This window comes from Paramisgurnus dabryanus, chromosome 15 (genome assembly GCF_030506205.2).
Source record: "Paramisgurnus dabryanus chromosome 15, PD_genome_1.1, whole genome shotgun sequence".
NCBI lineage: Eukaryota > Metazoa > Chordata > Actinopteri > Cypriniformes > Cobitidae > Paramisgurnus > Paramisgurnus dabryanus.
Window position 1 is genome coordinate 850,705 of NC_133351.1, and position 24,849 is coordinate 875,553.

Sequence of the window (24,849 nt, forward strand, 5' to 3'; positions counted from 1 at the left end):
AGAGGTCAATTCAAATCCTGCAGATATATTATTACTGATGTGAATTAATTGTGAAGAGTCTCCATTGACCAGGCCGTCTGACCCCAAAATCAATGATGAGTTTAATTTCAAGTGCTGCTGGCCTCATATTAAATACACAGGAGTCATGCTAATGCGTCAGAGAAGATAATTACTCAGATTTACTCCTGTTTCTATTGGAAATGATTCATGAAAAGACAGAAATTCAGTTATTATTTTGTGCTGTCAATTTCTCAATGTTCCACACATTTGCACAAAATGATATAAAAATTATGGACAAAATGGAGGAGTAAAGTAATCTGCAACTTTGTGTTTCAAACACAGAGATTGCAGCTTTAATTCTTTTCAGAGATGATATCTGTATACTGTAAAAAAAAAATGACTTTTACTTAGTATTTTTGTCTTATTTTCAGTACAAATATCTAAAAACCTTAAATCAAGATATATATATATAATGTGAAGTGAATTTGTGCTTAAAACAAGCAAAAATCTGCCGATTGTCCCAGTATGTGGGATGATAAAGGAGACGAGGAGTAGAATGAATGATAAACTTCTTAAATTAAACATAACAAAGAACAGGCAAAACTAACATGTAACATAAACCTATACAAGATGAGATCTAACTGAGACAAAGGCTTAAATACACATGGATGATAACAAAGAACAGGTGAAGACAATAATTAAACAAATGAGGAACAGGTGATGATGATGATGAAACAATAAATAAATAAATACATCAAGTCCAGACCAATAGGGGGAAGAAAAAAAATCTTGAAATAAGTTTACTTTATCTAAAAAACTTAATTAAAGAAAAATTTGCTTACCCCATTGGCAGATGTATTTATTTTTTGCTTTTTCATCACTTAAATTTGATATTTTTGGTCTAAAAACTAGATTTATTTTCTTGTGTTGTTTTGCTCATCAAGAAAAAGCACTGCATTTTTTGCTGTGTAGTTATAGTTTAAAAATAGATTTCACAGTCAGAAATACTGCACTGTAAAAAATGCTTTGCTGCCTTCAGCTTAGAGTTACAAGTCATTTTAACTTAATATTATTTAATTAAGGGGCAAGAGGCAATCTCTAGGCAAAGTTAATATTATTATTATTATTATTAGTATAAGTTAAAATGATTTTTAAATCTAAATTAGATTTTTTTACAGTGTGATTATTGAATAAATGAACATTTCTGCTGTTGTTTTGTTCTGTATATGACTAAACACAGAACTGTCTGATGACTGTGATTGGTTGTTTTGTCATTCAGATTATCTTTCTGACGATGGGACTCTTGGTCAGAAGAAGTGTCAGGTTACCTGGGCTCAGTCACGTGACCTGTGTGCCGGTCTATCAGTCATGCCGTTGTCTGTTTTGCAGGTGCATCGCATATATTTTTCTGTTATTCTTTCACGGCACTTAAATAAAACTGTCATTCAGTTGAAAAATGTCAAGGGTTCTTCCTCATTCAATCAGACAGCTGAAATGGGCTCAGACTTTAGTGTAACCAGATGTGCAGGTTGTCAGGACCATCACATCTTCTCATTTATTCTGAACAAATTGCTTGCATATGTCCAGAACGCTTTTGTCCCAGCAGCAGCATTCTGAGGAGAGTTTTTTTCAGATTTAGTATGAGGAAGATGATGGTTGTCAGTTTGATTTATTAGCATACCTTTGTGATGACTACAAAGACGACCTTTCATTGCTCAATGTCAGCAGACGTCGGTTCGTCGGTTACTTGCAAATTACTTCCAAAAGCGTCAGGTGGCTTCCAGCGAATGGTCAGATGTACCTGTAAAAGTTTGATCAGAAGGATGAGATCACATTTTCATTATTTGTGGTCAAAGGTTTATTTCACTGTCAGTTGTGTTTAAAATCATCGTGTTTGGTTAAAGATGTTGCAGAACTTCATCCATTGGTTGAGATGTTGTTTGCTGTACATTAATATTCTTTTCAGTATCAGTTGCTCTGCCAGTGCAGAAATCAATCACAGCTTACTATGAAAAGACATTCAGGCTCATGCACATCCCTGATAGATTCACACAACACATCATAACTGGATGAGTAGCATTTGCATGGATAAAATGATGGATCCAGCAGTGAAAACAGGAGTCAATGAAATCTCATGAATATCTCAACTAGACATCAGTGAGAGTTAATGAAAACTTTTACTTAAGTCTTCAGATTTCAAATAAATCTCACAAGCGTTTCAATCAGAGTTTAAGAGGAGATCTCTCAAAAACTCAGCTTGAATCTGCATTTCTGCTAAAGTTTCATCTTAAAGAAACTGTCATATACTTTTTTACTTTGTCTTGATGAAAATATAAAATGTTAGTAAAATCTTCTAAAAATTTTCTTGAATTAAGTGTTAAAAAAGTAAACTTATTTCAAAATATTTTTTCTTACCCCATTGGCAGATTTTTTTGCTTCTTTTAGGCACAAATTGTATATTGTATATTTGTACAGAAAACAAGACAAAAATACTAAATCAGAAAGTCATTTTTTGCAGTGTATAAACATGATGAGGCTTACAGTAACACATGAATGTACAGTACATAAAGTGTTCACAGTTTCTTATGATCTGAGTTCTTGTGTACGGAATGAAGATGTTTCCCTTTAATACCTAAAAGTATCATGAGATGAATGAGATTTAAAGCTCTGGACTCAGGCCTTCAGTATTTTGTGTCTCATCTCATGAGACCTGGCTGTTGTCAAATCAATCTGTGGGACCTGTTGCTGAACACAAGCAGAGCTTCTTTCATCAGTGATGAGAGATGAAGTCTGCTAGAGTCATTACAATCTCCTCATGTGTTGTAAAAGTCAAAGTGTAAAGTGTAGTGAACTCAATGATTCATACAGTTCTAGTGAATCTAGGAGACATTGAGGTGATGTGTGTGTGCATTTTGATTGACATTCATTCATTTACTACTGTCAGTAAATCTAACAGTCTGAATACATTAGCTGCGTTTACACTGGTTATGTGTAGGCTGTGTGTACCCTGCGTTGCCTGATGCACACCTTGCCAAAAATGTAACAACGCGTCTGTTCTATGCAAACTGCAAGAGCTGTGATTGGTCCGCTAGAACTCCTCCCTTCAGGTAAAAAATATATGCATTTCTTCATAGGCATTTCCGCTTGTGATGGTAAAAACAAATAAAGGGCAAGTTGAGGAATGATTTACATGCATGGATACTGCTTCCCAGTGGTCTGCATGTGTAATTGCACATGGATGCGGACGCTCCGGCTACACCTTAGGACCTACACACAACTATAATGAGCCTTTAAGTCACATGATTATTATTTGAAGATGACACTAAAACCTTCCAGAAACACCTCAATACGTGTTTGCTACAAAGTTTGCTCCAGAGTCTTTTCTTACCAATAATGTTTGCATAATACTCCTACGTAAAATAATGGCTTAAAATAACCAACTTCTATCGACATGATGTTTGGAATGACTTACGGTGAAAGGAAAAACAAAGTTTTAGTTGCATATCATCGGTTAATGGAAATGCTGTCATTTCACAAAAGTTTTTATCGACAATTAGAAAATATTGCATAAGTTTTGCACAAATCTGTAATGGAAATGTTAATCTTGGAAAAATTTAGAATTTTACCTACAATAAAAAAATGTAATTCAATTTGAATATAGAAAATAAAATCCTTAAAGGCACACAGTTGAAATTTTTGACCACTAGGGGGTGGTAGACATGTTTTTTTCACGTCTAGCGCCCCTAGAGGCCACAACGCCACAGCACTGTCGCAAAGGAAAAGAAGACAACTCTTTAGGTCACAAAGTGTGCCTTCCAACATGGCACATGAATATAATTTCATAGGTTTTATTTTTTTCAAAAGCCAAACAATCGCGTAGGGCACATTTTAAAGCCAGTTGTAACGGTGTTCGCTTGGTTAAAGTTTATATTAAAAAATTGCCATAAAGGGGAATTGAACCCGGATCACCCTTGTCGTAGGTGCATGACGCCACCACAGTGCCACAATGTCACATGATATAAGGCTCTCTCTACACTCTCCAAGTAGCCTCAAGTAAAATTCACGTTAAAAAAATTGCGAGCGAACGCTGGCCCAATATAATTGATCCTCGTCCTGTTTATTCTGTCACTCTCCCGTTTTCTCTTTCTGGAAACTTGGGTTTCTTTTTCTTAATTGATGACAAAAACATCAGGAGAATAAATAGTTGCGCTATCACGTCCGAATTTGAAGAAGTGGAGAAAGTGATGTATGCCGTTAAGCAGATTTTTGTAGTTCTTTATGTGCTTGGTTACTACCCCAAACCCCAAGTTTAAAAGTACGAGTAAAAGAGATACAGACCTCGTCAGGCTATGGTAGAAAAGTCATTCAACATATTTTAAGTGGATGTACCATCACAAAGGTCTTGAAAATATATAATGAAGGTTGAAAAACTACAAAGTGTCACTTTAATAATTCAAGGTTTCTGTTTGGATAAATAAACCTGTGGCGAGAGAGGGAGAGAGAGAGAGAGAGAGATTAAATAATCATCAGCATTATCATAAAGAAAATTATTTCAGAAAATTCCCAAATCTCTTAATATTCACCAGGCAGCTTCATTTTTACGAGCACTTCCGAGTCTGATTCCAGGAAAAGTTTTATTCGAATGTTTTGTCAGTCAATTTTCCTCCTGAAACTCATTTTATATTTCATTAAATGTATTGATATCAGCAGTAAGTTATGAGGAATTGGCAGCAGAAACACAACACATTTCTCTCTTAAAGTTGAAGTTGTTCATTTGGGAAAAGTTTTGTTCTGTGACATTCTCGCTGGTTTCTTTACAAGCTCAATGGGAAGGATAAAACCATGTTTGTGTAGTTATGAGGGCTGAGAATAATCTACACAACACAAACACTGAACTCTTACAAAAATCTCAAATCACAGCACTGGAAGAACTGAATATAGTAATGAAACATGGACTATAGTGTGTATATGAAAACTTAAAGCACTGAATTGACACTAACAAACATACACACACATTTCAATTTATGACTTGGTTTGGTTTGCGGTCGTTGTAACCAGTGAGGTTTGCGTTTTAGACCAAAAGTAATAATAAAGCATTCAACAGCCCTGTGGTATAAATAGGATTTAATGGACCCATAAACTACTGTATGTGCTGCAACATGATCTCATGGGAATATGTGTGTGTATTTTTACGTAAAGTGTGGTTGTACCACATGCACATTTGCTTACGCTTTAATACACAATGAAACATATAATACTGACATGTTGACAAGACTAATATGTTAATTATTTGTGTATTAACAGCTTTACAGATGTACAATAAATATTAATATAGTGGGCATACTCATATTGCTGACATTCTTTGACTTATTTATTTAAGACAGTTTACTCATTTATCTAATGAAATGTTCATGACTTTTGGGTTTGGGGTAGGGTGGTAACATTATCAACAAAAAGGTTAAGGTGAGATTATACAGCAAAATTTATGGTATGAAAGAAATGTTTTACATTTTGTAGCTGTAAAAATATAATAATGTTATGATTAAATGTTGCAAATACATCTACATTGTACACTTTAGCATCTATTAAAATGTATAAAAATATGTTTTGTGTGTTTGAAAGTTATGTATTAATACATATTAACAGTGAAGGGAACAACACAAACACATTCATCTCTTCAGACTCTTTTAGTTCTCACCGGCACACATTCACAATGAGATTCATCTGTCTGATGTTTTGCTTTGGTATATCTGTAATCATTTATTGGTTTTGCATCAACCAGCTGCTCTGGTAACCCCAAAACAATAAGAAAATGAAAATACAGAAGATACAAATTACAACACACTCTAGGGTCAAAAGTAATGATTACCTTATGTCCATACTTTAAATTTCTTTATATTCTATCTTTAAATCATTATGCTTAAATATTAACTATTTTCAGCAGAAATAATGATATTAGTATTGGGTTACAGTGACTCTCAGTGTAATATTAGATTTGATCTGGAATTATATAGGACTGGAAGTCTAATGGGCCAACTAAGCCAGGGACATACAGTATAATAGCCCACATGAGCCAGAATAAACATTTTTTTAGGGTGAATTTAAAGCATGCTGGTTTTAATCTCATAACAAAGCACATTTACAGAGTTCTTCAGATTTGTCTTTATTTACTTTAATTATACACAGAGGACATGAAGAAACTCCCTCCTATCCTCCCCTCCAGTTTTAATCAAAAGAAAATTGGTTTCTTAAAATCTCAAAGCTCCAAGCTAATGAAGAAAAACAAATTTAATTCAGTAAACACAGAGAAAGTGGAAAATAAAAGAAAGGAAAAAATTGCTTACCACAGAGACGAAACGAATACAGTGAGAAATGATAAGCAGCACCATAAAGAATTCACATCTATAGAGAATATAACACAGACAATATCACTGATGTACCTCTTATGATTCTCATTTGCAATGACACCATTTATACTTCATCATTGCTGTGTGCATTATGATTTCTTTTTACTTATTTTAATAGTATTTTTTATGTCTCAAGAATGTTTTTCTGTAAAGTTGCTTTGCAACAATACACAACATAGTGAAAAAAATGCAAACTGTTCCCAAACCAGTTAGCTTTACTGAGAATCTCTGAGGTGATCAATCTTACCGATCATGATCTTACCTCGCTAACACCGAGCTGCTTGTATTTCCGGCACAACCCACGCTCCAGCACCATCTATCCATTCAACTTGGCAACACAACCATTTCTCTTCCAAAACGGCAAAACACTTCAGTGTAGTCTTTGATGACGAACTGTCATTCTCTTATAACATTGCAAATCGATCATGTTGATTTGAAAGATACAGACATACCTACTCCTGATCCAGGCCCTGGTAATCTCTAGGCTAGACTACAGCAATGCTCTTTTTGCTGGTCTTTCTGTACGGTCTATCAAATCACCCAAACTGGTTCAGAACGCAATTTCTCATTAAGGGCCAGATTTACTTAACCTGGCAAATTAGCGGGAGAGTGCAATACCAAAAAGTTGCAGATGGGAGTGGTAATATCTATTAAATAACACAGACACAACAGCTGATTTCCATAATGACCAACAATCTACTGAGAGCAGCATAAATGAGTTCAGGATCACAAATAGAGCTGATGAGGTGCTGGTGATCTACTAACACCTGATGAGATTGAGCTCAGCACCGCAGACAACACAGATAATGAAGCCATAGGACACTGAGAGAACCAGAGGACAAAAAGATGTCTCTGAAGAAGACTTACAAGAAGTTTTAAAACACCTGCTATTGTGTGACTTCTCCTAGTGACTCCTCTTTTATTCCCTCCTCCAGCAAATAAAAATATAACATGGGTTGGCAAAAAATATTTTTTAATAATTTGTTCTTCTGGCATTAGAAATAAACTTGTACCACACGCTCTCTGATCTCTGTGATGCCTCTTTATCAGCAACAATTGTAGCTATTTCAATCGCAAAATGATGGAAGATTTTTTTTGACCTTAAATAATGTTGCAAATATCAAAAATATCACACGCACAAACATTAGTAAATTGCATTGCATGAAACATTTAAATAATCTTCTCCCATAAATTTGAAATTGAAACTCCTAGAAATGCATATGCAAAGAGATCAGTCACAAAAATTGTATACCTTTTATATTAGTGCTCCCCTATGACATATCGCTTTATTGTTTCCTAATCTTTGATAGTCGATCTATCTATCTTTCTGATACAGAAATGTCTCATGATGTTTACATGTGGAAAAACTCATGTGAAATGGGGTGATGTGTCATCACATTTGTTTTTCACATGTGCACAACATCACCACATTTCACATATGATCCCAAGGGATTCATACAAAAATGTTCTCAACCCATATTTCACATGTGATGATGTGGGTTTCTGTTCTATGTTGTGCAATATCTGTTTTTGCTTTAACACTAAAAACAGAAAATACACTAAATCTAAATAATGTTGGCTTGTTTAGCTCATAGTTAGGTCAAATATGGACGAACCCAACTGCTGGGATATAAATAACCCTATACTGGGTTGTTCTTACCCAACACAGGATTTGGGTTGAAATGAACCCAACTGTTGGGTTTGTCCAAATTTGACCCAACTTAAATATGTCTTTAAGTTAAATGAAGGATTAAGATTTGGATTAAAGAGAGACAGAACATCTGTGTGAATTTAAGCAGCTGGCCGGTTTCTGTACCCATTTCTGCTAAAGATCTCATGTTTGGAATGAAGAAACATACCAGAGATCAAACCTAATAAATCTCTCCTAATGTTCAACTCTTTTCATCCACAGTTTGTGGTCGCCAGAAAACTAAACTTGTTAAGAAATGTTTAATGAATGTAATAATTCATCTCACAACTGACTGATTTGCTTTATTATAACTTCTTCAATAATATCTGTGAAGATTCCTTTGGATTTTCCTAAAGTCACAGAAGTTATAATGCAGAAGCTGTAAACGTGGAGAGCTGAGTTCATTGACTTTATCTGACGTCTAATCTGTCTTCCTGTGGGCACTTACATGCATGAATATTTTAAATAAGATGAGGAACTTCCTTAAAACATCAATCAACCTGCAGTCTATTCAATTAACTCATCTGTAGATCTGAGATGATGTCTTTGCCCTGGGCTGAACATTTTAACCATGTGGCCTCACGAGGGAAACTTTTAAACGTCCGTGTGCTTAACTCAATTCAACATCTGAATGAAACACTGGATTGTGCTAAGTTCACTAATATCTTTACTTCAGCAAATGTATATTCATAAAACTATAGTATAATATAAAGTATAACACAACAAACTATTGTTATAACAGTAAAACTAAGACATTTTTAAAATTTCCAGTAAAGATCCTCCAAGCATCAGTGAGTCCTAAACATTTTACAATGATGTCAGTAAATGACGTCTCTCTGGACTGACACACTACACTACACTACACTATATAGACTCATACATACAAAGTCTACTGTATTGTATAATAGAGATATTTGATCTTCAGCACTATACAGTACAACTTCAGTGATTTCAAAATGTAATCAAAATAATAATTAATGTACACATATATATTAGACTGTGAAACAGTGTGATGAGGATAACACATGTGTACATGATGAAGAACAGGTGTTTGTTGTGATGGATGTTGTTTTCTGAAGCATGTGTCACATTATCTTGTTGTTACAGTTAAAAGTAAGGGCTTGAGAAATGATGCTTACAACAACTTCAGTCACTTTCAACCATACGTCATCCATACTTTGTGTTTCACAACAGAGATCTGTCATGGCTTCATTTTGAAGTTTGTATAAAATTGTAGACATCTTTATAGTTTTGCTTTTAAAAAAAGCAAGGGTGTTGATTATTTTTCTGTAAACAGCACACCTAACCTGTCAAATGTCTTAAAAATAGACACCAGATCAATATATGTGGTAACCGTGGTATAAGCGGAGTAATTGACTCTGTCCTTTAAATTATTAGTAAATAATGCACACCCCCAGTGTAACTCGCAATCAATTATTCCTTACTTATAAAATGTTTTAATTCTAATATATTTTTTTAAATTGCATCTTATAATTAGTATATCATCTATAGGATCAGTTATGTCTGGCTCTCTCTCTCTCAAGGGTTTTTTCCTCCATAGGACTTTGCCCCCTATAAATTAGGGTTTTTCTCCTAGGAGTTTTTTCAACGTGCTGACATTGGCTTGACTTTGAACTCACTTCTATACGTTACATTATTACTACACTCGCTAGTATGTTTTAATCTTGGGTTTGGGGTTAGAGCAACTTTTTGTTACATAAAATGAAATCCTCCTAACCCAAAGCCAAATTCTAACCCCAACTCCAAGCAAAGTTGGTGAAAAAAACAGATACAAATTGAAAAAGAAAAAAAAATACATAAAACAACACAAAAGACGTGCTGCCGTATGTATTGCACACCTTTTCACACTGCATGCTATTTATACTCAAATCATGAGAATGGGTTATCTTTACACAAAGCAAACCAAAGCTGTACAGTATATAGTGTATCACATCTCTTTATTACACGGCTCTCTGGAATGCTTGATTCTGATTGGTCAGTTGAGACATTTGCAGGTTCGTTCTTTTCGAATAATAACCGCTCCAAAATAATAACGCATAGCCGGTACTACTTTTACGAGTAAGATCGCTCCGCGCCAATAAAGATCAATAAAGATTACTGTCTGTTTGGCGCCATCTTGTGACAAACACTCGACAACCACGACAAGACACAGAGAGCTGACTGAGACTGAACTTGACAAAATAGAGCATGACAGCTACGAAGCCAACACACAAAAAAATACAGAATGGGCATTAAAACTTCTCAAAGACTGGTTAAAGAGAAAAAAATGGAGACAGACAAGTATGAAGCAGAGGATCTTAATAAGGTATTACGATCATTTTATGCATCTGTGCAAAGTTTCGCGGAAGGATAAAAATGTTAATTTAAAACAAATATGCCAATAAAATGTTTCATATTCATGTCCAGTTTTTTTTTCTTATGTGACAAGTAGCCGTGTAATAAGCGGGATAATGTAGAGTCAGCCGGTAGTTATCGGGAAATAAGCCCCTTCAGTGTGATACAAGACCCTCCGCTTCGCCTTGGGTCCTGATCACACTGTCGGGGCTTATTTCCCGATAACTACCGGCTGCCTCTACATTATCCCTTACTTGTCATATGGATTGTTATCATGGTGTTAATGAATTAATAGCCATATTCAACACAAACAAAAACACTCCAGCAATCTGCTTTAATGTAATATTGTGTTCCACAGAGAGCCATGAATATACAGTCAGGATATAAAAACGAGTAAATGATTACATGATTCATGTCATTTCTAAGAGAAACATCTTCCGTCCGCTAAGACCTTACTGGCTTTACTTATCTTTCTGATAGTGTGTGATGTTCCTCATGAGATGGTGACCTCCCATACTGTGATGATCTGAGCTGGTGAAGCATCTGTGAAGTATTAAAGATTCTGAGCAATGCGGCCTGGGATCAAAAATGCTTTTTTTTTCATATTCAGCTGTAAATTGAAAGATTCTGCTTGAAGACACAAAGTTTCAAGAGTCAGAGTTTCATCATCTTCCATGTGGTATGGTATCGGTGTCAAAGCCGACACATTTGAAGTGGAACATTCCAGAGTCGAGAGAGAGAAAAAACATCTGAAACATGTGCATCAAACCGCACAATAACTCACTCATTTATTTCTTCCCTCTCTTCTCTTAAACAGCTACGGATGAGCTGCCATGAGCAGAAGGTCACGGAGAAGCCAACATCACAAGTAAAACAATATATTAAGAAATGTAAAAGCAGCACATGTGATGTCTTCAGGACAACATTCATTAAAACATCATCATCTGGCAGCAGTATTACTGGTTTCACTGGTCATAAACACTTACTGTAAGTCTCACAGTGGCAGAAGTTGACTAAAGCTTATTTCAGTAAAATCATAAACTCTGTCAGCTATTCGCATGCAAAATGACCTGCTGTATTTAAACACATTCTCATAATTAGTGTATAGCATGCAGTGTATAAAGTCATGCAGTACATATGCCAAAATACAATTTTGCGAAGTTGCATATAATAAGCCAGTCCTTCCCGTTCACCTAATACACCACATCTTTTCATGTCGTTTTATGTTTCTGACTGTTTTTTAAATCATTGTCACTTGGGTTTGGAGTTAGAAATGTGGTTTAGGTTAGGATGTCATTTTATGTAACAAAAAGTTTTTCTAATCCCTAACCCAAGCGACAAAGGTAAAAAAAAGAAAAAAGAAAAGAGAAACCAATACATAAAACAAAAAACAAAAAGATGAGGCGTGTTAAGTGAACGGGAAGGACTGTGTGCTATTTATACACATTCATGAGAATAGACTCAAACGCATTCAAACATCTGTAGCTGTCAAACAACTGTTGGATAAAATAGACAAATATATCAAAATCATATCAGATATATAATACAAATAGATCCACCGTGAGTACATATGTCCATATGTATATATTTATTGAATATAAAAACTAAAAGCTTTGATATGAAGCCTTGAATGTTGACTTGAATCAAAGTGTTTGTCAGATGTATAAATCTGTTTAGCGCTGAATAAAGCTGCTGGTGATTTACATGAACATGAGGTTAACAGGTGCAGCAGATTTTTAATCAGTCTGTAAGAGATTTGGTTGGATTATAAATGACTGAAGGTGCGAAGTGTCGGAGAGTTTTTGGCAGGTCAATCGTGAGCTGAACTTTCATGACCCGCAGTTTCTCATCTGCTCTCGGTTTCCTCTGGGAGTCTTAAATGAGTTCAGTTCTGATGTCTCTCAGTCTCAGAAGTCATTTCACAGAAACTTCAATCACAAATAATTCATTATTTATGTTAAGGGAAATATCTGTGCTTCAGGTTTAGGATGACATGTTTTTGGTTCAGATGATTGACTCAAACAAAAGCAGGTTTGTACTCGGTTAAATCACAGGTGAAATTTGTCTCTGCTTTCCTCTCATGCTTGAATAAAAGCTGTGCAGTAAAGAATGAGACATTCAATTATTTGCCATTTAATGTTTTGTGCACTACAGAGCATGAGAACGGATCGGCGTCCGGTCATTCCTGACATGAAGCAAATTTATAACTTGCTAACTGCATCATAACACTTACTGAAGTCTGAGCTCCTGTTGCATCATCAAAATGATGTCACTTCCTGGACGACGATCTGACATTTATTGTTTTTTGTCATTTAAACAGGATGGAATGTGATACATGAATCTGATTAAAGGAATAAATCAACACACATGAGAAAAATTCGTTTATAATCTGATTTATAATAAGATGACCGATGAGGAATAATAACAACAACATACAGTACAGTACAGTATATTGGTGTGGTTAACAGTAATGAGACGTTGTATATCACAGGACACACTGCTGTGTGTGTGTTAATACAACACAATATTTAGACTGAACAGCAATCTTTTCCATCAGTATAATTGCACCGTGTACTGTTGTTTTTCCTTTTCTCCTCAGCGGTTACAATCCACCATATTCTGGCATTGACAAATGCTGTCAATTATTGCATCCACATGTTTAAACATCCAATCGGCCATAAGCCATGCGTTTCATCTGCTAAGCATTAAACTATGACTGGCATTTTTATATCAGAGCACAAGAGCTGAAATTTGGAGCAGCACAAGTGTGACTTGGACCGAAGGTCAAATCGGAAAATCCTGCAGCCGCTTTTAACATTGCATCATTTCTATCCCGATTCTTCGGCCATCAGAATACAGCATTTAACCAACCCATGGTTTAACAGTTCTTATACCACAGGTCTGTTGAATGCTTGATTCTGATTGGTTGAGAAATGTTCCATGGGTTTTGATTATTTTTCAGTAAGTGCACACCTAACCTTTAAAATGTTTTTAAAAAGGCACCAGAGCAATAGTTTTTTTTTGTAACCGTGTTATAAGCAGAATAATTGACTCAGGTCCTTTGAATTATTTAAAAATAAATAATGCACACCCGCGGTGTGTCCCGTTTCGTGCCACATTACCAACTTGGGTGTGAATTATGTAAGGAATAATTGACGACGGGCCATTGAATTAATGCACACCCAAGGTGCAATGCGGCACAACGCAAAGCAGAGTTACACCGCGGGTGTGCATTATTTTCAAATAATTCAATGGACCGGAGTCAATTATTCCTCTTATACCATGGTTGGGTGTGCGGTTATCAGAAATTAATGCATACCCACGGAACATTTCTCAGCCAATCAGAATACAACATTCAACAGACCCGTGGTATAATTTCTTATAATCCAACGGCCTGTCATCAATTATTCCTTACATTAACTACAGCTGTATGAGTGTAAACATAGTAATGCTTGAAAAATGAAAGAAGTTGATCATTATGACAACTAATAAAACAGAGAAATACACAGATACATGTGCACCTGTGAACTCACATCAACAGTAAACAACTGTCACATGTGGTGCTTTCATACTTTCGGCGACCCAAGTTCAATTCCCGACTTGTGGTCATTTGCCGATCCCATACCCCTCTCTCCTCCCAAAAATGGCCAAAAAATACAACATAAAAAAAACAGAAAACAGCTGAACTTTATTATTTAATCTGACTGAAGAATAAACCACTTGAGGCCGGTTGTTAGGAAGGTTCCTGAAGTTTAACTGGCAGAGCATTGCATTAACAGCACAAAAGGTCATGGATTTGTTCCGAGGAAACACACATTCTGATAATAATATGCAAATTGTCTGCTAAATGCATAAATGTAAATAATGAAACACAAGCACATCAGCACAAACACAAAATAGACATCTGCTGCATTCTCAAGATTGTTTAATTGCTGTTGAATTCACAGTAAAAAAGTGCTGTTGCCAGTATCTTACTGTAGATTTAAATTGATGTTATTTACTGGCAACAGTTTGTTCAAAGTTAAATGAACATTAAACATTAACAAGTCTTTATCTTTTCAGAATAAAACTATAAAATAACAGCATCATGCAAAGCATTCCGGGAACCAGAAATTCTTAACAAACTTTTTCAGTTTTTTTCCTTCCAATTTTGGTTCCCCGAATGCTTTGCATGATGCTGTTATTTTACAGTTTTATTCTGTAAAGAAAAAGACTTGTTAATGTTTAATGTTCATTTAACTTGTAACAAACTGTTGCCAGTAAATAACATCAATTTAAATCTACAGTAAGTTACTGACAATCAGCTGACAGTAAAAGGGGAGAACAGGGGTGAAAGTAACAAGGATAAAAGTAAGTGTTTTTCTCCGATCCCTGACTACATTTTCATCCCAAAATATGACAGCATCTATAGCACACAACCCTTGACAGCGCTGACAAATATCATGTTACTTCCTCATCGTTTTGCGCGTGTAGGTCCAGAAAGCTGTTTTTGACCATGATTAGTAAATTCCAAAAGCGATAATTTTTTTCTTATAACGCCGCGGCATGTTTTTGTTTCATGTGTTACAGTACTGATCAATCTACAGGTTATTTAGTGCTCCACTACATCCTGACTTCTCTGAGTTTTTCAAAATAAAAGTAAATCAGGTTCAAATGTCAGGAGATCCTGTTGGGATAAAAGTAACACTTGTTACTTTTGTTCCGTTGCTAAAATTGTTGCATTATGTTGAAAGTGTACATTATTTTTTATTTAATTTTCATTGTGTTCATACTGTAAAAAAAATGTTCTCAACAATTCAAATTTGTACTGTTTGGTTGCTTTTGAAACATTTGATGAAACGGAAATGTAAACTGTAAATGTAATTTCATTATTTTTTGCAACAATGGCAAAAAATGTCTGCAGCTAAGTTTTAACAAGGTGATAGACATGTATATTTACTAAAAACAAGTGTAACACAAAAATCTATCTAATGTAGTTGTGTTACTTTCATCTCAGCTGTCAGAGTAACAATGTGCTACTAATGTTCAAAGTCAAATTATACTGAAGTCATTTTACATTTGTTCACAACACTTGGAGTATTTGACCACAGCAAAACATATATCTCTGTCTAAAACATTAGCTTTGAAAATGATGTTTTATACTTTCGCCCCTGCTCTCCCCTACTGTAATTTCTACAGACATTTTTAACAGTGAATGGTGTTAAACTCAGTTTGTCTTTCAGATCAGATCACTGTCATGGGGAAGAAATATTCTAAAGATAAAAGTGATACGTATGTTGCTAGTTAAACTGTTAACTTGTCTGTAGCTACCTGAAGGTTTGTTAGTATGGATGGATGTTTAACATGATCACAGACTTGTGTAAAGTTTCTCTGATTGATTTTAAGAAGAAAGTCAGCGAGTGAGCGGCTCTTCCAAAGAATTTCCATCTTGTTTTATTTAAGCACTTCTCTTTCTAATTCAGCGAGTAAAGGAAGAAAACTCTCCGTGACAAAACTGATTACGTCTCTGGTGTGGATCTGAGCAGAAGTCGACCCCGCGACCGACCGGCTCGTGTACCGGCAGCAGAGCTCGAACCCTTAGAGGTAAGATGACCTCTGACCCGAATTTAAGCTTCCGCGCTCGTCCTGCCCTGTGATTACAGAGCATCCGTGTAACTCGATACACCACCATTCTTCTGGATCCTTTCCTAATTTCTTGACTTCCATTTTGCTCTGAGAAACAAGCACAAGCTGTTTCTAACAGTAGGACAATTGTACTTTAATCTCACAATGTGAATCTGGAACAGAATGAGGAGTAAATGATGGCAATATTTCAGTCATCTGGCACATTCAACGTGAATGTTATTCAAATTCTTGCATGAGAACAGAACTGGTTTATTTGCCTTTGATAAATGATTTTAGGGAAGATTAACTCTAATAAGCATGAAATGTTTACATACCTGCAATGTTTCCAACTAGAAGAGGAAGTTTTTTTGGGAGGGTTTGGTTAAAGACGTTTAGATGATAATGTGCTCTCAAGGGAAACTCTTCAAACACAAGCAAGCATTTCACTGAAGGCCTTATTGACCTCTGACCTGTAGGGTCATCAAATCTAAGCTGTTTTAATTTGACACAATGACCCTAAAGACCTGCAGTCACCATCTACATCAAGTTTCTCAAGACTTAAGTGAGAAAAACTCATCAGAAATAGAGGAAAGTGAGGTAAGATGAAACAATTTTCACACGTCTCTGCATGAGTCAAACAAAAACATCAACATTTATTTACGGATGTCTCATGTCAAATAAAATTATAAGAATGCCTTAATAAAAATGTGGCTTTTAAAAATGCTCTCGTGGTTTAACTTGCAAGTTGATCAGTGTGAATGGGTAAACTGACCCACTGACTTGTTTAGACTAAACCTGAACATAGTCATTTTAAACATAACTTTTTTATGCCAAATGCATAAAATGAAATGAATGAAAATTGTAACGTCTTGGCATGACACGTTTTCTAAAATGTTTAAAAATGAATTTGTTTTATTCTGTGGTTTCAGTGCCTAATGGTGGGGTATGTTGAACCGCTGGTTGAGTTTACCTACAGCATTTGGTTCAGCCACCATTGAAAACTGCCTAGTTAAGTCATTCAGACTAATCTTTATACATGAGCCTATCATCAATGTGTATGATTTAAATATTTAGGTCTGGATAAATCTGCTTTGACATAAAAGCCATTATACCTGACCTGTATAAACTTTACTTTGAGAGGATAAAAAACATCTTCATCTCTTTAACATGCACTTCTCTTCACCACAGAAATAAATGAATAGAAATAGAAATGATGTTTGCTTCCTGGATTTGTGGTCACGTGGTTAGAAATCTGTATGGTTGCTTAGATACAGGGGGTGGGTGGGTTAACTTACCCACTGGCTCACTCTCCCCTATACTGTATATGAAAGGAAATAAATCAGGAGCGTATGTGCCGTGTGATAAGAGATTTTAATGCTTCAGGCCAATTTAATCATCCGCCTGTTCAATATTTCATCATCTGTGGAGACTCCAAACAGACCTAGAACAGGATGTTATAAAATGTATGAAGGGTTAGAAAACATCACCATCACTTTTGCTTCAAGCTCTGGTTCATTTCTGTCATCAGGTGTGATTTGTTTCACAAAGACCTTCATGGTTTATCTCACACATAAACAGTTCAGTGAGACCTCAGTCCATATAAACCCAGCAGGTATTTTTCATTCAGTCAATGTTTATGGACGACGACTCTCTTCTCCATTAATTTTGAAGTTTTCTGTTCATATGACAAAAGCTGATTTGAATTTTTCTCTTTATGAATATTTGTTCTAGAACTGTGCCTGTGATGATATCACGAGCAAAGCTCTTTAAGTCAAGAGGATTATTTTGATCATTTATTCTGTGTTTTTATAGCTTTCATACTTCTTAAATGATACTTGAGAGAATTTCTCTGGCCGGCCGGAGGTTTTAAGACACAGCGGTGAGATAGATTGTGTTATTAGTTATTGTGTTTGTGTTTGTGTGGTTTCACTTACATTCTTTCAATCCCACAGCAGTTTAGAGATAAATAGAGGTCAATGTGCACAACATTAATAAATAAACACGAGTGAAAAGAGAGAAACACATGAAGAACCTCATCAAAAATCCAATAAGCTTTCTGAACTTTACATTTATAATAAAATCTGCTCATCGTATACCACTGCATCTCTCAAACAGATTCAATGACTGGAATCAAAACAGGATGGTTTTATTATTCCTATAGTGATTATTTGTATTATTTTAATATATGCAACTGTTTATATATGCATATGTGTGTGTGTGTGTGTGTGTGTGTGTGTGTGTGTGTGTGTGTGTGTGTGTGTGTGTGTGTGTGTGTGTGTGTGTGTGTGTGTGTGTGTGTGTGTGTGCTAGAGATGAAACAGAGCAGCTATACGTCTGATGCTCTGTTCTTCATTATAAACAGATGAAGTTTCTTGAGTCTAACCAGAAACACTCTCCAGTCCGTCTGTAATATCTGAACAATTCAAATAAAAAACAAACTGTACGATCTGAAATTGCATTTCAAAGGAAAGCTAAATTAAAAAATAGGAATTACATGCTTTAATACAATTTTAAAGGGATTATGGGAGATGCAATGGAATAAAAGACACAAGAACTAAAAACAAGGGGCCTGATTTAATAAACGGGGCAAATAAGTGCAAGAGCCCAATATTTAAAAAAAATGCTGGTAGTTCAGGGTCAGAAATAATCAGAGCTGATAAGGTGCAGGTGATCTACTAACACCTGATGTGCTTGAGTTCAGCCCCACAGACATCTCAGCTGAAAATTCAGGGTGTGAAATCTCAACTAACGAAGTCATAAGACACTGAAAAGAACTGGAGGACAAAAACATGAAGGTTTACAAGATGTTTTGAAACACCTGCTATTGTGCGACTTAGGACTATGTCCTAGTGACTCCAAAAAAATAACATGAATTGGCAAACAATATTTTTGAACATTTTGTTCCTCAGGCATAGCAAATAAACGAATAAATGTTAAAACAATCCTCTGCTATCGGAGCCGATGGTGTAGAGGACGGTGCTCCGACACATGATGCAGACGCACTTCTTACCAAGTTGGCCCAAAAAAATCAAACCTCCGCTTTGAACAAAGCTCGCTGTGATGCCTCTTCTATCAGCAACAATTTCAGCCATTTGAAACGCAAAATGATTGAAGACTCTTTTTAAGGTTTTTTTTGGCATTAAATAATGGTGCAAATACCAGTAATATCACACACACAAGCATTAGTAAGTCGCGTTGCACTAGACCACACCTTTTCAGCACTTATTATTCACTGTGTGTCCCTATTAGTCGTTATTAAATGACAATGCGTTCCTGTATAGCTCAGTGGTAGAGCATTGCATTTCGAACCCAGGAACTGTTGCTGGCAATGCATTGAAAGTCACTTTATATATGTCAAATTGCATAAATATATTACATATAAACATATACAAAATGATGGTTTGCACTGGCATGAGCTGTTAGTAAATCTGGCCCAAGAAATAAAATGAAATAAAAGAAAACTTTCTATATAAACTACAACAGAGAAACACAAAACTAAAAGAGGTGGGGATTATTTTATTACTTAAAAGTATGTACAGGTAACAACACAAGACTATATGTACAATTCATGTTTTTACATTATGTTTTTACAAGAAAAAACACTGACCTGCCAATGCAGAAGAACAAACAAATAAACACACAAATACAAACAAATGAAGTGTTGAAATACACACACATAAATAAATATCAACATTCACTGACTGCACCACAACAAATATCTCTAGTGGAGAACATACAGTATAGACTTTACATCATTTCATTGAGTATTAATAAACACAACTGTTAATCTTTGCTAACGCTTTCATACCAAACAACAAACCTGAAATGAAAGAAACTGGGAGAAAGCAAACAATCATTTGTCTGAAACAGAAATCATAACAGTGGTTCAATTGAAATGAGGTTGTAAGAATCAGTTTGTTTTACATCAATCTCAATTCTCCAAATTCAGTTCCTGTACGACTCCAACAAGAGTCACACAAATCACTGAATCATCGTGACGTTTAACTTCATCCTGTACAGCGTTTAAGAGAAGAAATTCACAAAGCAACCCAACTGTCTGAGATGATTTCTAAATGAATGAAGCTGAGATCTTTACAGTGTTGTCTCCATGATAAAACATCCATGTAAAGTTTTGATGCGTGACATGACGTGAGATCTTTAATGTTTCTCCGCTGCAGATCTCGGATGGTTCTGCTTATGTCGAGCTTCTGTGAGGAATAAAAACATCTGTAAATAAATCTGAGAAGAATCATTCAATGATTTATAAATGAGTAACACGTTACGTTAGCGTACTCTGTTGAAGTTGTGGTGGTTCGGGTGTCTGGAAGATCTTCATGGTTGCAGGTCCTTCACCTGCTGTAGTAATCACCTGAACCTCTAATCTGTAAAGTGATGCTGCTCTGAGGTTTGACACCACCAGGAAATTATGATCCTGAACAAAATCACAAAACAAAAGCACAGAATCAGTCTTACTGCATTCCAACCACTGACCTGCTCAGCAAAATATGTAATTAAAGGAGATGATGGAAGATCTTCAGCAGATGTTCTGACAGGCGTCTTTCATCATTTTTACTTCGTGTTTGTTATTAGTTCATTGGACGTGCGTGGTGCAGTTTTACTGAATAATCACAGAGGCATTTATAAACATGTCACAGAAATAATAAATGAATCCAATCTGATAATGATGACGCTGACTAACATTAAGCAAACAGGCTTTAATATCCTCTCACAGGAGATGAGTAAGGAAATGATCTGGCTGGACTCCGCGAGTCTGATTTATCTCAGTCTGATTGGAGGTTCAGCCGCTAGTCGCAAAGATGTAAATAGAAAAACATCATAATGTGATTTTGGTTTCTGCTGTTGTAAATGGAGTGTGAGGACAGTCTGTTCTTGGAGGAGTGTTTGTGATGGACGACTTCTCCTGTGTCTTTGACAGCGCTGATGTATGAGTGGAGACCAGCTCCAGATTTCATCACAGACAGCAGGGAGATTACATTAATACCTCTAATACTCACAATAGCATCAGTGAAGATCCTGAGAGCAAACGCTGGACAACACCGAGCTCAGCTGCTCAGGTCAATGATGATGCTCATGTGTTTGTGTAGTAACACACGCTCGCTTCAATATATGAGTGTCTTAGGACTCCTTAGTGTCGTGTGTGGTGTCTGACTGATGAAGAAAAACTAAAACTGCTCTAAGTTACTTTGTGTCTTTAAATGGATTTGTGTAAACTGAAGAATTCCTAGAGTGACTGGAGTTGATCCTCAAACAGTATATCCTCAGAGAAAACTAGTGGACTAGTCAGTCTGTGAATCTGATTAGATCAAATTTATATCATATCTGACCCTGGACCACAAAACCCCTGGTCATAAGTAGCATGGGTATATTTGAAGCAATAGCCAAAAGCTAGGGCTGTCAAAGCGTAATTGCGATTACTCGTATATAAAATACAGCCCTACCATTGTATGGGTCAAAATTATCATTTTATTTATCAAATTATTATTTTATGCCAAAAATCATTAGGATATTAAATAAAGATCATGTTCCATATTGTGTACTTACCATAAATATATAAAAATGTATTAATCATTAGTAATGTGTGTTGCTAAGGACATCATTTGGACATTTAAAGGACCATTTGGATTTCTCAATATTACAATTTTTTTGCACACTCAGATTCCAGATTTTCAAGTAGTTGTATCTCATCCAAATATGTCAGCTTATTTATTCAGCTTTCAGGTGATGTATAAATCTTAATAAAAAAATGGCCTTTATGACTGGTTTTGTGGTACAGGGTCACATTTGAATCAGACACTACACAGGGTGCTGCATCAGGGATCTGATTTGTGCAAGCACCGCAGTTTTATATGATGTAAAGTGAATCTCAAGTGAGTTCTAGTTATGCTGACTAAACTTTGTGGGAACAGGATCATATTTCAAAGTCTTGGGCTGTGATTATTAGTATTGGAAAATTCCAGGAATTTTCAAGGCTGGAAACTACCCATGGGAATTAACAGAAATGTATGGGAATTAACGGGAATAATGGAAATTAACAGGAAAATATGGGAATTAACAGGAATGGGAATTTACAAGAAAATATGTGAATTAACAGGAATATATGGGAATTAACGGGAATATATGGAAATAAACAGGAAAATATGGGAATTAACTGGAATTAACAGGAATATATGTGAATTAACAGGAATGGGAATTAACAAGAAAATATGTGAATTAATAGGAATATATGGGAATTAACGGGAATATATGGAAATTAACAGGAAAATATGGGAATTAACTGGAATTAACAGGAATATATGGGAATTAACAGGAATGGGAATTAACAAGAAAATATGTGAATTAATAGGAATATATGCAATTAATTGAGATATATGGGAATTAATAAGAAAATAAGTGAATTAAATGGAATATGTTAAGTAACAGGGATATATGGGAATTAATTGAAATATATGGGAATTAACAAGAAAATATGTGAATTAATGGGAATATAAAGGAATTAACAGGATTATATGGAAATTAATTGAAATATATGGGCATTAATAGGAATAAATTGGAATAAACTGGGAATTTGAAAAAATTGCAGAGTTGCCAAAACTCTGCTTCACAGAGTCAAGTACTGCACATATTCACATCAACTCACATCAGCTAACACATAACAACACTGTCAAAATATCTCGACACTCAATCCACATTAAAAGCCAAAGAATAAAAATATGTCTTGAGCAAACTCTTAAAACACTCAAGCGTTTTTATATGAAATGGTAAACCATTCCATAATTAAGGCTCTGCTACTGAAAATGCGCAGTCTCCTCTATTCTTACACCTAGACTGTGGAACATCAAAAAGGATCTGATTAAATGACCTCAATGATCTAGCCAGAGTGTGGACATGTAGCAGCTCTGATAAATAAGAAGGTGCCTTACCCTTTAAAATCTTAAACACAATCAGTAAATTGTAAATTCAATACTAAAACAAACCAGAAGCCAATGCAGCGAAGCCAAAACTGGGGGAAATATGCTCCCTTTCTTTGTCCTGGTTAAAAGCCGAGTCACTGCATTTTTAAACAACTGCAAGAGATGACTGATCTAAACCAACATAAAGTGCATTACAGTAATCCAATCGATACGTTATAAAAGTATGGATTACTTTCTCAAACTGTTTTTGTGCCAAGTAAGGCTTAACTTTGGCCAGCAATCTCAATTGAAAGAAATCAGATTTTACAACAGAACTTATCTGTTTCTCAAATTTAAAAACACTATCAAAAATCACCCCCAAGGTTCTTTGTAAATGGACGAAAATGTGAATCACCAAGTACATCAACACCAGCACAACACCAGTCACCCAAATAATTTAACACAACCACCTCAGTCTTACTTTCATTGAGGCATAGAAAGTTTTATTCTAACCATATTTTTAAATCTCTGAGACAGTTTAACATTGGCTGACCTAAGGATGGCTCCTACTGGTAGCATATATAGCGAAAATCAAATTGGGCCCAATATGGACCCTTGAGGGACACCACAAGTTAGAGGAGCAACAGAGGAGCTAAATTCACCAAGGTGAACAGAGAAACTCCTATCAGACAGATATGACTGAAACCATTTAATACCAACAGGAAATTTAAATGTAGTCAAAAAATGCAGCATAATTTTGTTTAAAACAACTGTGTTACACATTCAGATGTTGTGAGACTTACAGGCGGCAGAATCTGAGACTGAGAAATGATGCTATTGGGCAGTCCGTCCTGTCGGCTCTCTGTAGTAACCTCTGCCCACGTGACCTGGAAACCTGTGATTGGTTGATGAGTCTGGGGACGGGACACCCTCCAAAGAAAATGAGCTGTAACGTTGCCACCGTGGAAGGTGAAGGCCGCAGTCAGGTTTACAGGTTTAGCTAAAACCTTCGATGGTGCTAAAGGGATAAAAAACAGAAAATCATGATGTCAAAACAAGAGAAAGTGAAACATGAAATGTCACTGTAATGGGAGATGCTGATGCCAAGTGATCGTGCGTGTATAGCAAAACATTTATTTTGGCACAATGATTGAGTTTTAGATTCAATCCAGAATACAAATGCGATGATGTCAGTTGATCAAAACACAAAAGGCTTTGAAATCAATCACAAGTGTCTGATCAGAACATGAGATGTGAAGTTTGGCTTACTCGTGTCTCCGGGACAAGCGATGGGTTTGTGGCTTTTGCTCTGGAGCGTAGCACAGGAGGGTGTCAGGAAACTGATGCTCTCGTCTTTGGATCGTCTCTTAGCGTTCAGCGTGTGGACTGTGACTCTGTACTTACAGGAGAAGAGCAGGTTGGGAAGATTGATGTAGTTCTCCTGTGAGAAAAACACATTTATCAAACACTCACAGAAATGCCAACAGATAGGGGTGGGCGGTACGACCAAAAATCCATTTCACGGAATGAGTCATTTTATTTCACAGTTACGGTATATTTCACGGTATATACAGTACTGTGCAAAAGTCTTAGGCCACCACCACCAGACTTGTTGTTTTAGAAGTTTTAATGTCCATCCATATTTATTTTTCAATCTATTTGTATCTAAGATACAAACAGAAAATATGTACAAAAATAAACATTTAAATTTTCAGTAAATGTCTTCTTTAGGCATTGTCAGTGTTTAGTGTGACCTCTCTTGGCACTAAACACATCTTGAGCGTTTTTGAGCAGAATGAAGTAAAAAGACTAATTTCTTTAAAATTATAAATTAGGATTTCATTTTATTAGGGTTTAAAAGATCCTGCAGTTTTCTGCTATT

The 24,849-nt window shown here is 35.7% G+C and overlaps 1 protein-coding gene across 1 annotated transcript in view; it reads right to left on the minus strand.

Annotated features, from left to right (window-relative positions):
* Positions 1-19,552: 19,552 nt before the first annotated feature.
* LOC135733638 (anosmin-1) overlaps positions 19,553-24,849 on the minus strand; it is a 65,043-nt gene continuing 59,746 nt past the window's right edge. Inside the window, exons 11-14 of the mRNA XM_065252419.2 lie at positions 24,237-24,408; positions 23,771-23,985; positions 20,350-20,488; positions 19,553-20,264 (exon numbers count right to left, since the gene is read on the minus strand). Coding sequence (XP_065108491.1) covers positions 20,215-20,264; positions 20,350-20,488; positions 23,771-23,985; positions 24,237-24,408 — 576 coding nt within the window. The 3' untranslated portion in view covers positions 19,553-20,214. The remainder of the gene's footprint in view (positions 20,265-20,349; positions 20,489-23,770; positions 23,986-24,236; positions 24,409-24,849) is intronic.